Consider the following 14,557-nt stretch of genomic DNA (forward strand, 5'->3'; position numbering starts at 1 on the left):
CGGTTTCGACTTCCATGTTTGTGCTGCTTGTCAAGAAGGAATAAACTACTTGAGTTTGATTTCTCAGCTGCCGTAGATGGAGTAATCGAAGATGGTGCTACCAAGATCAGAGCTGTTGAAGATGAAGTGTTAGGTGAGCAAACTATTGAGTGCGAAGTGGCTGCTGAAGGCATAATGGCTGCTGGAGAGCCCATAGTCATCCAAGCTGCTAAATGAGTAGTCTGCTGTGTTTAGCTTGTGTTGGATTTTGGTGACCTTCGTCTAAGTTTATCAATTTGCTAGAAATTTAATAAACCGCTTTCACTTTACTCCATCTTTTCTTTTCTTGAAACTTTGCTTGCTTGAAGTGTCTTGCAAAACTTTTAGCCATAAAACCATCGGTTGAGCACGCTGCTTCGAAAAAGGCTGACGATCCCAATGAGTCACTATGGCCGTGAGATTTGGCTTCTTGGGGTGTTGAGCTGTTGAGTTCGTCGTCGGCTGCTGCCCCCTAACCATTTGATGTTTAGCTAGTATTCGAGTATTCGATCATTTGAGCTGTGTGGCCCAGATGGGTGTGGGGAATTGATTTTCCCTCTCACACTAGAGAGCTTACCTAGATGGGTGTCAGGAAACTGGTTTATCCTCTCACGCTGGAGAGCTTACCTAGATGGATGTCGCGGAATTACTTTACCATATTGCATTGGAGAGCAATTAGTTTATCCTCTCTCATTAAAGAGTTTACCCATATGGGTGTTAGGGAATTAGTTTACCCTTTTGCACTAGAGAACTTACCCATATAGGTGTATGGGAGTTAGTTTACCTTCTCGCGCTCGCTACTAGATAATAGACTTATATAGGTGTCGAGGAATTGGTTTACCCTCTAGCATTGGAGAGTAATTAATTTACCCTCTCGCACTGTAGAGCAGACCCATATGGGTGTCAAGTTTACCATCTCGTACTGGAGAGCAGACCCATATGGGTGTTGGGGAATTGGTTTACCCTCTCGCACTAGAAAGCAATTAGTTTACCCTCACGCATTAGATAGCTGATCCACATGGGTGTTGGGAAATTGGTTTACCTTCTCGCACTAGAGAGTATGGAAGTCATTGTCATGAGTGCAGCTAAGGAAAACTGGACAACTGCAATAATCCTCAGCCTGTGAGGTCTTGTTCGGCGATCTACTTGAGACTTCGAACTGCTTGTGGAACTCGCGTTAGGGTGTAAGTGGGAAGCATAGTAAGCTGTTCTTGGACCTTCTCCAAGTATTGCGTCATCCTTAGATGTTTCATCGTGTGTTCTTCTGAGGCTTGGTTGGTGGTCAGCTGAGAATTTAAATGGATTGCAAGCTTCTCCACCGCTAAGTTTTTCACTAGCAGAAGCTGCTAGTAAGGTCTCGTATTATGCTTCGTCGTTTGATGCTTTAAAGTTTGAAGTGTTGTGGGCTTGGTGGGCCCCGATAGAAGCCGCAAGATGGCACGACTAGGAGCCATGGAGATAAATCAAGGTCGGTCGGGGGCCGTGGAGCAGGTAGGCACGACTTTGAGCACAGAGTTGTGATGAAAACAAGACATGCCCCTGGTTTTTGGTGGTTGGGCTGATGTGTCATTCTGGTATCGGTTTGCCCCCGGCGCTCGATTAGGTTGAGTTGCTGTGTTTGTCAGAACAAAAGTAATCATTGTATCCTCTAGTGTGTGTGTGTGTGATGGTTTCGTCTACTCGATCTTGTCAATGAAAGGTGACCTATTTATGTTGGTCATGTCTCATCGGAGCGCTTTGTCAATAGCTTTGTTACGTTGGAAACCACGCAATGGTGCAGTCTTGAGCTTCTCAACTTCTTCCTGAATTTGCCTCTCTAGGGCAGCCAGAAGCTCTGCTGCCCCTGTTCGTGACCTGTTGGTCTAGGTTGCTTTTCCCTGTACTCGGCTCATTTATGTTGCTGCTGTGGTGTATGTGGTACGTTCCTAGCTGGCGAGCGGGTCACTCATAAGCTGCCGGTTGCACTTGAGCTGGATTGAGTGATTGCTTCTCTTTGTCCGTTGTGCTTAGACCTGTAAACGGGTCAGGTCGGGTTCAATCCGACCCATTAAGCTAACAGGTTACCCGAACCTAACCTGTTAATCTAATAGGTCACCCGTTAACAATTTTTTTTTTTTTTTTGGTTTTTTTGCATTTCAAGACACACACACACACACACACACACACATATATATATATATATATTGTTCTTCTGCATTCCAATACACTTGCACATATTAACTACAAATTTCATTGCCAAGTGAACCTTTACAACTCAGTAGGATGGCATTCTGATTCACCTTCTATGTTGTCCATCTGGAATAATGTTGTGAATTATTTTGCGTTAGAAACTTAGATGTTGATTCTTCTACTGCTTTTTGCATTAATATAATAGGCTGCAAATGATTTTATGATAAGATTTAGAGGGTAAAATCGTGTAGGCTTCAGTGATCTCATGGGATATCTTTCTTTATTCTATGTTTGAATCTTTTAAACTCAGAGAGTGATCAAAACTTAAGAAAACTATTATTAGAGCACTTTAGACTAATCTAAATCTTTATTGAAATTACTCAAATATCCTCAACTAACAGGTGCTAACGGGTGTAACGGTTTGACCCAAAGTGACCCGTTAGCAACCCAACCCGTGAAGGATCCATCCAAATACTAATATTAACGGGTTAGGTCGGGTCGGGTGCAAAATGCTAGGTCTAGCTGTGTTGCCTACTCCGATGTAAGGTGGATGATGCTCCTTGCGGGTCTAGCCATGAATGAACACTGGGCTGCAACTATCGTTGTTTCGTGGCCCAGCTGCCATTGAGCCGTCCCACTCTCCACTACCACGACAATTGTCGTGGCAGCCATGGTGGTGGTGCTCTGTGGTGGCAAGGTTACTTTTCTTATCGTGGTGAGTCTTGTGGATCGTCGTGGTGAGGCTACATCGCGTCCTCCATCATTTGATCCGGATCTTTGAACATAGGAAGTTTCGTTCATTGTAGTTTCTGAATTTCCCGCCATTGCATTTTTCTCCTACATCTTTTCAAAGAATTAAAAAAAATATAGGAATAAGAATGTATGAAAAATTTACGAACGAAAGAGAAATAAGAAACTTTGAATGCGAGAGTCTTCTTTGAGCATGTGAATCAAACTCTCAATGAAAGCACCAATTTGTGGATGCAAATTTCCACCATCTTCTCATTTGACGAAAATGCACCTGCCAAATAATAACACCTAAGATTAAGGCCACAAGCCTCACGCGCCCACAATGAATGGGGGGCTTTGGCCGAAGAATCTCCGATGTCAAAGTTAAATTATGAAAAAGAATATGTTTAGGAGTTTGTGGGTAGCAAATGACTTAGCATTTTAGTGGGATAAGATGTGTATTTATAGGAGGGTGGCCGACCCTTTGGGTGGAGAATGACCGGCCATATATGGTGGTATTTGGAGAATAATTAAAAGATATTATGTGAAATAATATCTTGCAATTAACATGACAATTATTTCTAAATTAAATAGGAAGTTTTGGGAGTTACTTTTGGAATAAAATCAATAAGGGATTGAGGAGGAGTGATGAGAGGGATTTGAATAAATACCATATTGATCACCTTTGACTCTTCCTTGATTGAGTGGTTATTGTTCGTTGCATGTGCGTGGGAATTCCGGTGTGTTTCGAGGGTAATTTTGTCATTCTTACCCAAAAGTCCACGTGTCACCTTCATAATTTTTTGGATTATTTTTTGCTCCACACAAGGTGCTTTTTGTAAGAAGCATTTTAAGTGATTTTCTGTGAGTAACTTGCATTTTTACTAAGAATAGATTTTAAAAACATTTTAAAAGCATTTTCCAAATGAGCAAATAATTTGAGAGCTTGTTTGAAAGTGCTTTTAAAAAAACTGAAAACGTTTTGGTGAAAATGGTTTTAGGTTTTAAAAGCACTAGTTATGTGCTTCATTGTAGGTAGCACTTGAAATGTTTTTTTTGAATTTACTTGCATTTTAATTAAGGATTGATTCCAAAAACATTTTCATTAAAATGTTTTCAGTCATTTAAAAAACAGTTACAAACACACTTGGTTGTAACAACATTCATGCGAGAAATTATTGTACAATGAATTTGCATTTTTCAAAGAGGTAGAGAACAAAACGATTAAATTCATATTTGGATTCTTCCCATCTTAAAAATTAAGAAAAATATCGTCAGTTGGAAACCTATAAATGTATTTCGGGCATTATATGAAGAAATTAAATTCTTAAAAAAAAAAAATTGTTAGGAAGATCATTTTTTTGTACCACATTATGTACCATCTGACGTGACAAGTGATGTGTTCATACCACGTCAATTAATGAATTTATCTAATTAGATGTTGATTGTATACGTCATTTGCATTTTAACTAAGAATTAATTTCAAAAACATTTTAAAAGCTCTTCCTAAACGAACCGATAATTTGTGTTTGTAACAAAAATCATGCAAGAAGTTATTGTACAATGAATTTGCTTATTTTAAAGAGGAAAAGAAAAAAAATGATTAAACAGAAAAGGTTACAAAATTTATATTAACTGCATTCAATATAAGTCCAAGACACTGCTCTAACCATATTCCAGCTTAATTAATCCATAGATACCGATAGAAAGTAATTAAACACTCAAAACAAGTACATGTTGGAGCATCATATTTTAAAGAGGTAGAGAACAAAATGATTAAATTCATATTTAGATTCTTCCCCTCATAAAAATAAGAGAAATATCGTCAGTTGGAAGCCTTTAAATGAATATTTGGCAATATATAAAGAAATTAAATTCTTAATAAAAATGCTAAGAATACTATATTTTTGTACTATATTTGTGTACCATTCATTTGATGTGAGAAGTGTTGTTTATGTGCCACATCAATTAATAAATTTATCTAATTAGATGTTAATTATATGCATCACTTGCCACATTAGATAGTACAAGAATATAATATAAATATGTAGCCTTTTTAGCACTATAAAAATTGAGAAATGCTAAGCAAACTCTCTCAAAGTAGGACTCGCCGACTCTCTACCACATCATGTTTTGACACAATATTTAATAATGTTGGCACGAGAGTTGACGTTAAACTATGAGATGACAGAGAATTTACAAAGAATTCCACTTTAAGAGAATCTCACTAACATTTCTCTCTTACATAAATAAAAAAAGAGAAAAATATATAAGCCAGACTTTGCCTCTATCTTAATTATTGTTTTTATTACCATTATAGCGTCACAATATGTTATCATTTATTAGTATGTGTTATTATTTGTTAATGTTATCACATACCTTAGATTTATGACATATCTGTCTATCATTCACACATAATATGATATCGAAAAAAAAAATTATGATACCATACATCTTTTCATCTAACTCTAGTTAACTTTCATAATAAATGCTACTTTTTCAAATTTTGCAAAAAAATAAACCAAGTTAAATGAAAGAACACGTGGTAGATGATTAAATGTACGATAAGCATACACCAAAGTTTAGAATGGTGAGAAAAAATGCTTCCTATCACACATGACAACAACCGCCATACTAATGGCTCAATTACTATTTAGAATGAGATGAATTAATTGAGAGGGAACCCAATTTAATAATTCATAATTTAGATTTTCATTATAAATTATTACTAAAATTTATTGAATAGAAGTAGTTATATAATCAGTTTACTAATTCATCTTAATCGGAATGGAAACATTTTTTTTTTTGAACAATTGATATTATCTTTACTAAGGGGAGTGGGTGGGCTTAGCCTCACAATGGGCTAGCAATAATGTGGTTCAAATTCGCTTTTGGCGAGAATCGAACATAATTAAGACCTCTCACTTACCAGTTAAGAAGCCCTTATTCGAAGATATTAATGTATATACTATTAATAGTAAACTTGCATATTAAAAGTAATAAATTTACATGTTGTGTTTAATACAATGATCATCGGACAGTCAGAGATAATTTATCTGTATATGTATATGATATAATCATAATCTAACCGTTGAGATGGTGATTGTATCAAATACATGTTAGTATTGTAGTCAAATCCTTTATTTCTCCCAAAATCAGAATATCACTTATGCAAATCCAATTCCTCCTAAATAGGGAGTTGAATTTCTTATTTGATGCAAGTTCCATGTCTCAATCCTTCACTAAAAAAAAAAGGAATGTTTTTTAAGGACCTATACACATTTTTTAAATTTATCATTTGAACTAAAATTTTAAGCAATTTGTTATATCACCTTTCCAAAATCATTACTTTGCCATTTCATCCTAAACTGTTAAGTTTTTCATCTAAAATTTGTGTACATAACTTGTGTTTAGGGTTATTTCGGACGTTTCACATCATTTTCATTTCATTCTTTGTCAAAACAATAAACTAGTAAAAGCACTGTAAGTTTAGTATATATCATTATTTTAGAGGACAACTATATATCAAGAACATGCGATATATGTTTCGAGGACTATCATGTTAAAGAGAAACTCGATCAGGATTATACTATTTTCATTTTAGAATAAAAAATAATATTTTATTGTAATCATTTTCATTTTTTATAGTTTGTAGAACTATAGATTTTCGGAGATTTGAAATGTCCTAAATAGTTCTAAACATAAGCCATGTGTAAAGACTCACGAATTATTTTTAAAATAAAGACATGACAAATTAAAAGTTAATATAAAAAATCGAGTATTTAGTTTATATGATAAATTGAAAGGGAAGTGTTATTGGTACTTCAAAATTTTCATTTTACACTCATCACAAGTGTATTTTTATAACCTAATATAGAAAGTTTGAAGTGTAAAGATTTTTAGAATGCTAATAACAATTTCCAATTGAAAAATATGTATAAGTATATAAGATATTTTAAAATTTTCCTGAAAAAATAAAACAGAGAAAATGACCGTCACGGATTCCCACCACTTCCACGCGCCGCATTGCGCGAAAGGGTGGCAAGTCAAAAACGCTTACATTTGGGCCCCAAGTGGGCCCTCACCCCCTCCGAAAGTCAGGTCTATATAAATCAAACCAGTGTCGACTCTTTTCTCCTTCATTCATTTTCACTTCCGCCTTTTCACCCGACCCGGAGGCTCCGATACCGGAAAACCCGATTCCCACAATCCTTGATCCTCCGTAGACTTTTCATCCTCTGTAGACTTTTCATGGTGGGTGTTCGTTCGTCTTCTTCTCTCACTATGGCTCTCTCTCTCTAGATTCTAGGCCTTTATTTTTTTACACTATATATAGTCCCCCTCCTTTCTCCAAATTTTTTGCTCAAAAACTAATCAAGCGCTCTCTGTCTGCAGCTCTGAGCTCCTCCGAGCTCCCCCGCTACTCCCCCACCATGGCCGGCGATAAGGCCATCAGCCTCGAAGAGATAAAAAACGAGTCCGTCGATCTGGTATATACATATATCTATATGCTTTCCTTTTCTCTGTTGAGCTCTGCTGCATGTGTTTGGTTCCCGGGAAAAAAATGACTAAAAAGGGTTACAGAGAAAAATTACTCAAACAAAAATTGATCTACTTGAAATTTTAGAGATTTCTGTATCACTATCGTCAGTTCATCTCACTCACTTTGAAGATTTTTATAGTTTTTTTTTTTCTTTCGCGAAAATTAATTTACAATTAATTTGTTGCTTTTTCTTAATATTTTCTCGGTGCTCTACTTTTATTTTATTATTTTCGCTAATTTTCTCACCTACCAAACGGTTGTTGATATTTTAAGCAGGAGATTTCGCTCCTTCGTTGCGATTCTTCAAAAATTAAATAAAAAAAATAAAAACTAATAAATCATCTTTTTTTTTTCGTGATTGATCGGCGGCGGGACGTTTCAGTTTTTTTGAGTCTGTCACTTCGGCGATGATCATAGAGAGGCTGCACACGAAAAACCTTTTCAGGCCATCCGAATCGTTGGGGCCGTTTGTCCTCGCCTTCTGGTGGGCCCAGATCCCAGAACGAACGGCCCAGATGCTTCCCTACCATCGCTTCTGCTTCAAGCACTTTTTATTTTTAAAAAAAGATTGCAGTTTTGTTTTTGTTTTCGAAAATGTTTTTAAAATATTTGTATGGTCTGGGCTTTTCCGAAATCACATGAAATCAGCGGCTTGACAAACGCAACGCTGCTTTACCAGAGAACATGGCTGACAACTGAATATTAGTTTACCCTCACGCGCCCTATTGGACGCGTGTCCGTCACGTGTCCGTCACGTGTCCGTCACGTGTCCTATTGAATGCGTGTTCGTCACGCACCCTTTTATTGGGCGATTCTTAAGTGGTTTTATATAAAAGAAAATAATATCTTTTTGATTTGGAAATTAATTTATTGATTGAATTATTCTATCTGATGACCTGTGTTGATGATTTTATTTATTTTATTGTATACGGTTGTATTTTATTAGTTTTCTTGTTTTGGGATTTGGGCGTTTTGAGTTCCTTCCTTTTCATCTAGTATTCGGATAGTTGAAATTTGATTAAAGGGCTATAAATAGGAGATTTTTTTAAAAGTGATAATAACTGTGATCGTTGTATCAAATTCTAATGATCCGGATCCGAATTAGGTAGATTTGGTGGAAAGGGATTTGGAGAGGATCCCTAACCCTTTGTACTACATATATGCTTGGATCTTTCATTTATATATTTCTAACTTTTTTATTTGGTCAAACATTAAATTTCTATTGAATACCTAAATTGTTTAGTAAATGATAATCTCACATCATTTTTCTCCAATAGGAGAAAAAAAAAAAAAAAAAAAACAAGCGACACGATTAAGCATGAGGATAACATTTAGGTGCCCACTCTATGTATTCATTTTCTGATTTGGTCTAATAAAAAATATTATTGTATTCCTTATTTTTTAAATCCAAAAAAATTAAATAACATGCATTATCCTTAAATATAGGCGCGTAGATACTAAACAAAGCGTGTTGTTGATATGTATGATTGTCACGTATCCCATGGTCTTGTTTGGTTTAAGCTAGATGAGGTCAAAAGTGTGTTCGTAAGCAGTTGAAATATCATTTATAAGTATTTAATTATTTTAATTCACTATGTCTTGGAGTCAATAAGGGAGACAGAAATGTTTGACTTTTTGTCTATGAAATCAAATTGTCTTCTGTTAACACATGTATTTCGTGATTCTATTGATCGTTAATCTGTGAATCCTAGCTGTTGGGGTGGGCTTTGGTTTACCGAAGAAAAATCTTAAAATATCGTGAACTGTTTGTTTACTATGGTTCAGTGGTGAATTCTTACATTAAGTTTTTAGATTGAAATAATTGTATGCGTGTAGCACCGAACTTAATCATGACAAATGCGGTTTAAATATCATGTCGGGTTGGCTTTAAAAGAAATGTTTCTATAATTGTATGCGTGAAACTGCTTATGTCGGTGCTGCATACAAACAATTCAGAATAATTTTGAAATGGAAATGTTTATATTATAGGAATCGTCTGAAAGTTTCATGTAAAGAAAGTAGGTATTGTTTGAATTTCGTATTGCAGAAAACAGTTGGTTGCATGCAGTTACCCCTAAGAAGTGAAACTGTTCGTTCATGTGTATTTGTTCATTTTTGTTCACAGGAACGGATTCCGGTAGAGGAAGTCTTTGAGCAGCTGAAATGTACAAGAGAAGGTCTGACTGGAGAAGAAGGAGCCAACAGGCTTCAAGTCTTTGGACCAAACAAACTAGAAGAGAAAAAGGTCTGTTATAATTTCTGACATATTGAAATCTTTTGTTCCTCCTCTGTTTTTTATTTTTTTATTTTTTTTTTTATTTTTTTATTTTTTATGGTGTGACATGATGATGATTTCGTCTTCTGTAAACAGGAGAGCAAACTGCTCAAGTTCTTGGGATTTATGTGGAATCCTTTGTCATGGGTCATGGAAGCTGCTGCTCTGATGGCTATTGTCTTGGCAAATGGTGATGGAAGGCCTCCTGATTGGCAGGACTTTGTTGGCATTGTTGTTCTTCTGGTCATTAACTCTACTATCAGTTTCATCGAAGAAAACAACGCTGGTAATGCTGCTGCAGCCCTTATGGCCGGTCTAGCTCCCAAGACTAAGGTGATGAAATAAAATTGTTGAACAATGCTTCTATTGTTACTGCAAATATTCTTTTGAAGATTTGCTTATTTTTTTATCATTACCTGATGTAGGTTCTTAGAGATGGTCGATGGACTGAGCAAGATGCTTCAATTTTGGTGCCTGGAGACATAATCAGTATCAAATTGGGAGATATTGTTCCTGCTGATGCCCGCCTTCTCGAGGGTGATCCTCTGAAAATTGATCAATCTGCCCTTACTGGCGAGTCCCTTCCAGTTACTAAGAATCCTTCGGATGAAGTGTTTTCTGGCTCAACATGTAAACAGGGAGAAATTGAAGCAGTTGTTATTGCTACTGGTGTGCACACCTTCTTTGGCAAGGCTGCACATCTGGTGGACAACACCAATCAAGTTGGGCACTTCCAGAAAGTTCTCACTGCCATCGGGAACTTCTGCATTTGTTCAATTGCTGTGGGGATACTAATTGAGATAATAGTAATGTACCCAATACAGAAGCGCAAGTACAGGCAAGGGATTGATAATTTGCTGGTTCTCTTGATTGGAGGAATCCCAATTGCCATGCCAACTGTTTTATCAGTCACCATGGCTATTGGCTCCCACAGGCTTGCTCAGCAGGGAGCTATCACCAAGAGAATGACTGCCATTGAGGAAATGGCTGGCATGGACGTCCTCTGCAGTGACAAGACTGGGACTTTGACCCTGAACAAGCTCTCAGTTGATAGAAATCTGATTGAAGTGTTTGCCAAGGGTGTGGAGAAAGAGCATGTTATGCTTCTTGCAGCAAGGGCTTCTAGGACTGAAAATCAGGATGCTATTGATGCTGCAATTGTAGGAATGCTTGCTGATCCTAAGGAGGTAGTTGGTCTCTCGCTTTTCTTTTCTATATCATTACTTTGTGGTCCAAGCGTTAATAATTCTAATTTTAGGTGTCATATAATAATTTGGGCAGGCACGAGCTGGTATAAGAGAAGTCCATTTCCTACCGTTCAACCCCGTAGACAAGAGGACTGCTCTGACCTACATCGATTCCGATGGAAATTGGCATCGCGCTAGTAAAGGTGCCCCTGAGCAGGTAACCTTGTCTTAAGTCAATTCTAGGCATTGATTTGGGGAAGAAATATTCCTCCCCGGACATAACAAATGCAGATATTTCTTATCCTCAGATATTAACCCTATGCAACTGCAAGGAAGATTTCAAGAAAAAGGTGCATGGGGTGATTGATAAGTTTGCTGAACGTGGACTTCGTTCTCTGGGTGTTGCAAGACAGGTTTGTAAGAAAAACCTTTATCATATGCTTATTGCTGTGTAAACTGAATTTCTGATATCATTTCTGTCCTTGATTTATCTCCAGCAAGTACCAGAAAAAACAAAAGAGAGTCCAGGGACACCATGGCAGTTCGTTGGTTTATTGCCGTTATTTGATCCTCCCAGGCATGACAGTGCAGAAACAATTCGCAGGGCACTCAATCTCGGTGTGAATGTGAAGATGATTACAGGTAAGCTCAGTTTCCCTTAAAACCGTGCATTACACAGTGGCTACATGTAATCCCTCCTATTTTTCTCCTGCCCGGGGAATTTCGATGCTCTATTCAGTCAGTATAATTTGTGCTCCTATTGTGTAGGGGATCAGCTTGCCATTGGCAAGGAAACTGGAAGGAGGCTTGGTATGGGAACAAACATGTACCCATCCTCCGCATTGCTTGGCCAAGACAAGGATGCAGCCATAGCTTCCCTCCCCGTGGACGAGTTGATTGAGAAGGCTGATGGATTTGCTGGAGTATTTCCTGGTGGGTTCTACCGGAGTTTCTTTGTGCTTTCCACTTTCTAATTAAACATGCAAACTCTTTAATGAGAAGTTATAAACCTCACATTCTTGGTAGTAGTTTGCATTTCCAAATCAATTGTTATTGGTTTAAATTCAGCCTAGACTCATGATTGCTCACAGCATGAAAGTTATTGGGCATGTTGCTCTGCCTTCAGTGCTTGTTTGGCGATACTATCACAATTGTCCACTTTTTAATTTGATTTTTTTGTTTCATATTAATTAAATGTGCACGGTTTGTGAATGTTGTTAACTTGATATTGAGTCATTGACCATTGTTCTGACACGTCTTTTTTAATATAATAGAACACAAATATGAAATTGTAAAGAGGCTGCAAGAGAGGAAGCACATCTGTGGAATGACTGGAGATGGTGTCAATGACGCTCCTGCTTTGAAAAAAGCAGATATTGGTATTGCCGTAGCTGATGCTACTGATGCTGCAAGAGGTGCTTCGGATATTGTTCTCACTGAACCAGGGCTAAGTGTGATCATAAGTGCAGTACTGACAAGCAGAGCCATATTCCAGAGGATGAAGAACTATACTGTAAGTTACTTTTATGTTCATTGAGTGGAGCTGTAGATGGTCCATAGATAATTTGTTAATCTTCTCAGGTCATTCTAATTCGTTTGTTCTATTTGCAGATCTATGCTGTTTCAATTACCATACGTATAGTGGTAAGTGAAGCAATGATCGGTATTTAGATGTTAGAGTTTTCCTATTTTTGGTTGTGGTTTGTTCTCATGTTGCTAAGTTATATGCAGTTTGGATTTATGTTAATTGCTTTGATATGGAAGTTTGACTTTGCACCCTTCATGGTATTGATCATCGCCATCCTAAATGATGGTAAGATTATCCACCATCTGTTTGTATCAGTTACCATTAGAACACCATAGTTTTAAACGAGTCTGACTTTGTTTTTACGAATCTGCTAGGAACTATCATGACAATCTCAAAGGATCGAGTGAAGCCATCTCCACAGCCAGACAGCTGGAAACTGAGGGAGATCTTTGCTACTGGCATTGTCCTTGGAGGTTACTTGGCACTAATGACAGTAGTGTTCTTCTGGCTTATGAATGATACCGACTTCTTCTCGGTAGGAATATATAGTTCTTTGTTTTACATTAATACATAAGCTATTTAGGTCACAGTTATTTTGGCAAATATGTTCATTCTTCTGATTTTATTTAATTATTTTCATAATGCAGGAAAAGTTTCATGTGAGATCTTTGAGGGATAGGCCTGAGCAAATGATGGCGGCGTTGTACTTACAAGTGAGTATTGTGAGCCAAGCTCTTATTTTCGTCACAAGGTCTCGTAGCTGGTCTTTTGTTGAACGCCCTGGACTTCTCTTACTTGGAGCTTTCATGGTTGCTCAACTGGTAAGCATTTTTGCCAACCGAGTACCTTTACAATTTTACCTAATTGCTCTACTGGATGTGTTGAAGTTTTATAATTTGTAGTAATTTTCACTAATGTTAAGGCGATTAATCTAGAAATTTGTACATTTCAAAGCAAGATTTTTACTCTGTTAGCTAGCTTAAAAACCTGTTTGATGCTTCAATTGGTTGCACTGGTACGCGTATGACAAAATAATTTCCCTTTTATTTTTATTTTATAATAACTCATTCCGCAAAATGGCAGGTTGCAACTCTCATAGCAGTCTATGCAAACTGGGGTTTTGCACGGATAAAGGGAGCTGGCTGGGGGTGGGCTGGTGTCATCTGGCTTTACAGTATAGTGACATATTTCCCTCTTGACTTTCTTAAATTCGCAATCCGATACATTCAAAGCGGAAAAGCGTGGAATAATCTTTTGGAGAACAAGGTATGTTGCTTTCTGCTACATTATAAGCGCTACTCGGCATTATAAGTTAGATTCATGTTTCTTGCCACAATTTACCTTATTGTGTCTTCCTACCAGACTGCCTTCACTACAAAGAAAGATTATGGAAAAGAGGAGAGAGAAGCACAGTGGGCTGCAGCGCAGAGGACCCTTCACGGTCTTCAGCCACCTGAAACGAACAACCTTTTCAATGAGAAGAACAGTTACAGGGAGCTTTCCGAGATTGCAGAACAAGCCAAGAGGAGGGCTGAGGTTGCAAGGTAAGGACCAATTGCACTCGTACATAGATAAAGAAACATGCTTGTCTCAGTAGTGATGTCAGCCGGTTCTGTTTCTTGTTTCCGGGAAAATGCTTCGTCTTGCATTGTTTAAGAGCTTTTCATTTTGGTTGCAGGCTTCGTGAGTTGCATACTCTGAAGGGTCATGTTGAGTCAGTTGTGAAGCTGAAAGGACTTGACATCGATACAATTCAACAGCATTATACAGTTTGATGAGCTTTTCAGAAGGGAAACACAGAGAGAGAGGCTTGAGCTTGTACCTTGAAGAGCGATTAGCGAAAATTAATGACGATGATGATGAAGCGCGTAGCAATAACCTTGTGTCTTTAGATTAGGTTACAACTAGTTTACTTTTGATGTTAAATTTGTCCAGAGGATTATCCTCTTTTGTAGCCAAATAACTTGAAGTTTACAGTTTGGTTGTTTTTACTCAAATATCGGCTTTTCAATGTGAAAGCTGCTGCGAATGCTTTTGCATTATTATTGTACAGAGTAGGACAATACAAAACAAGTAATAAGGAAGCATTCGATATGAAATTTGCAAAA

At 37.3% G+C, this 14,557-nt stretch overlaps 1 protein-coding gene across 2 annotated transcripts; it reads left to right on the forward strand.

Annotated features, from left to right (window-relative positions):
• Nucleotides 1-7,049: 7,049 nt before the first annotated feature.
• Nucleotides 7,050-14,557, forward strand: LOC137717417 (plasma membrane ATPase 4-like). Of its 2 annotated transcripts, XM_068456784.2 has the most exons (17): nt 7,050-7,170; nt 7,312-7,406; nt 9,585-9,704; nt 9,831-10,067; nt 10,160-10,921; nt 11,016-11,138; nt 11,230-11,334; nt 11,419-11,563; nt 11,690-11,854; nt 12,196-12,434; nt 12,533-12,565; nt 12,653-12,734; nt 12,824-12,984; nt 13,097-13,270; nt 13,533-13,715; nt 13,812-13,993; nt 14,128-14,557. In XM_068456784.2, the coding sequence occupies exons 2-17, from the start codon at nt 7,350-7,352 to the stop codon at nt 14,222-14,224; spliced, it is 2,865 nt and encodes a 954-aa protein (XP_068312885.2). In that variant the 5' UTR covers nt 7,050-7,170; nt 7,312-7,349; the 3' UTR covers nt 14,225-14,557. The 2 variants fall into 2 exon arrangements, with proteins under 2 accessions (XP_068312885.2, XP_088554668.1); XM_088698542.1 differs by lacking the exons at nt 7,050-7,170; nt 7,312-7,406 and adding an exon at nt 9,343-9,477.

This window comes from Pyrus communis, chromosome 8, assembly GCF_041283825.1.
Source record: "Pyrus communis isolate YQ-2024b chromosome 8, ASM4128382v1, whole genome shotgun sequence".
NCBI lineage: Eukaryota > Viridiplantae > Streptophyta > Magnoliopsida > Rosales > Rosaceae > Pyrus > Pyrus communis.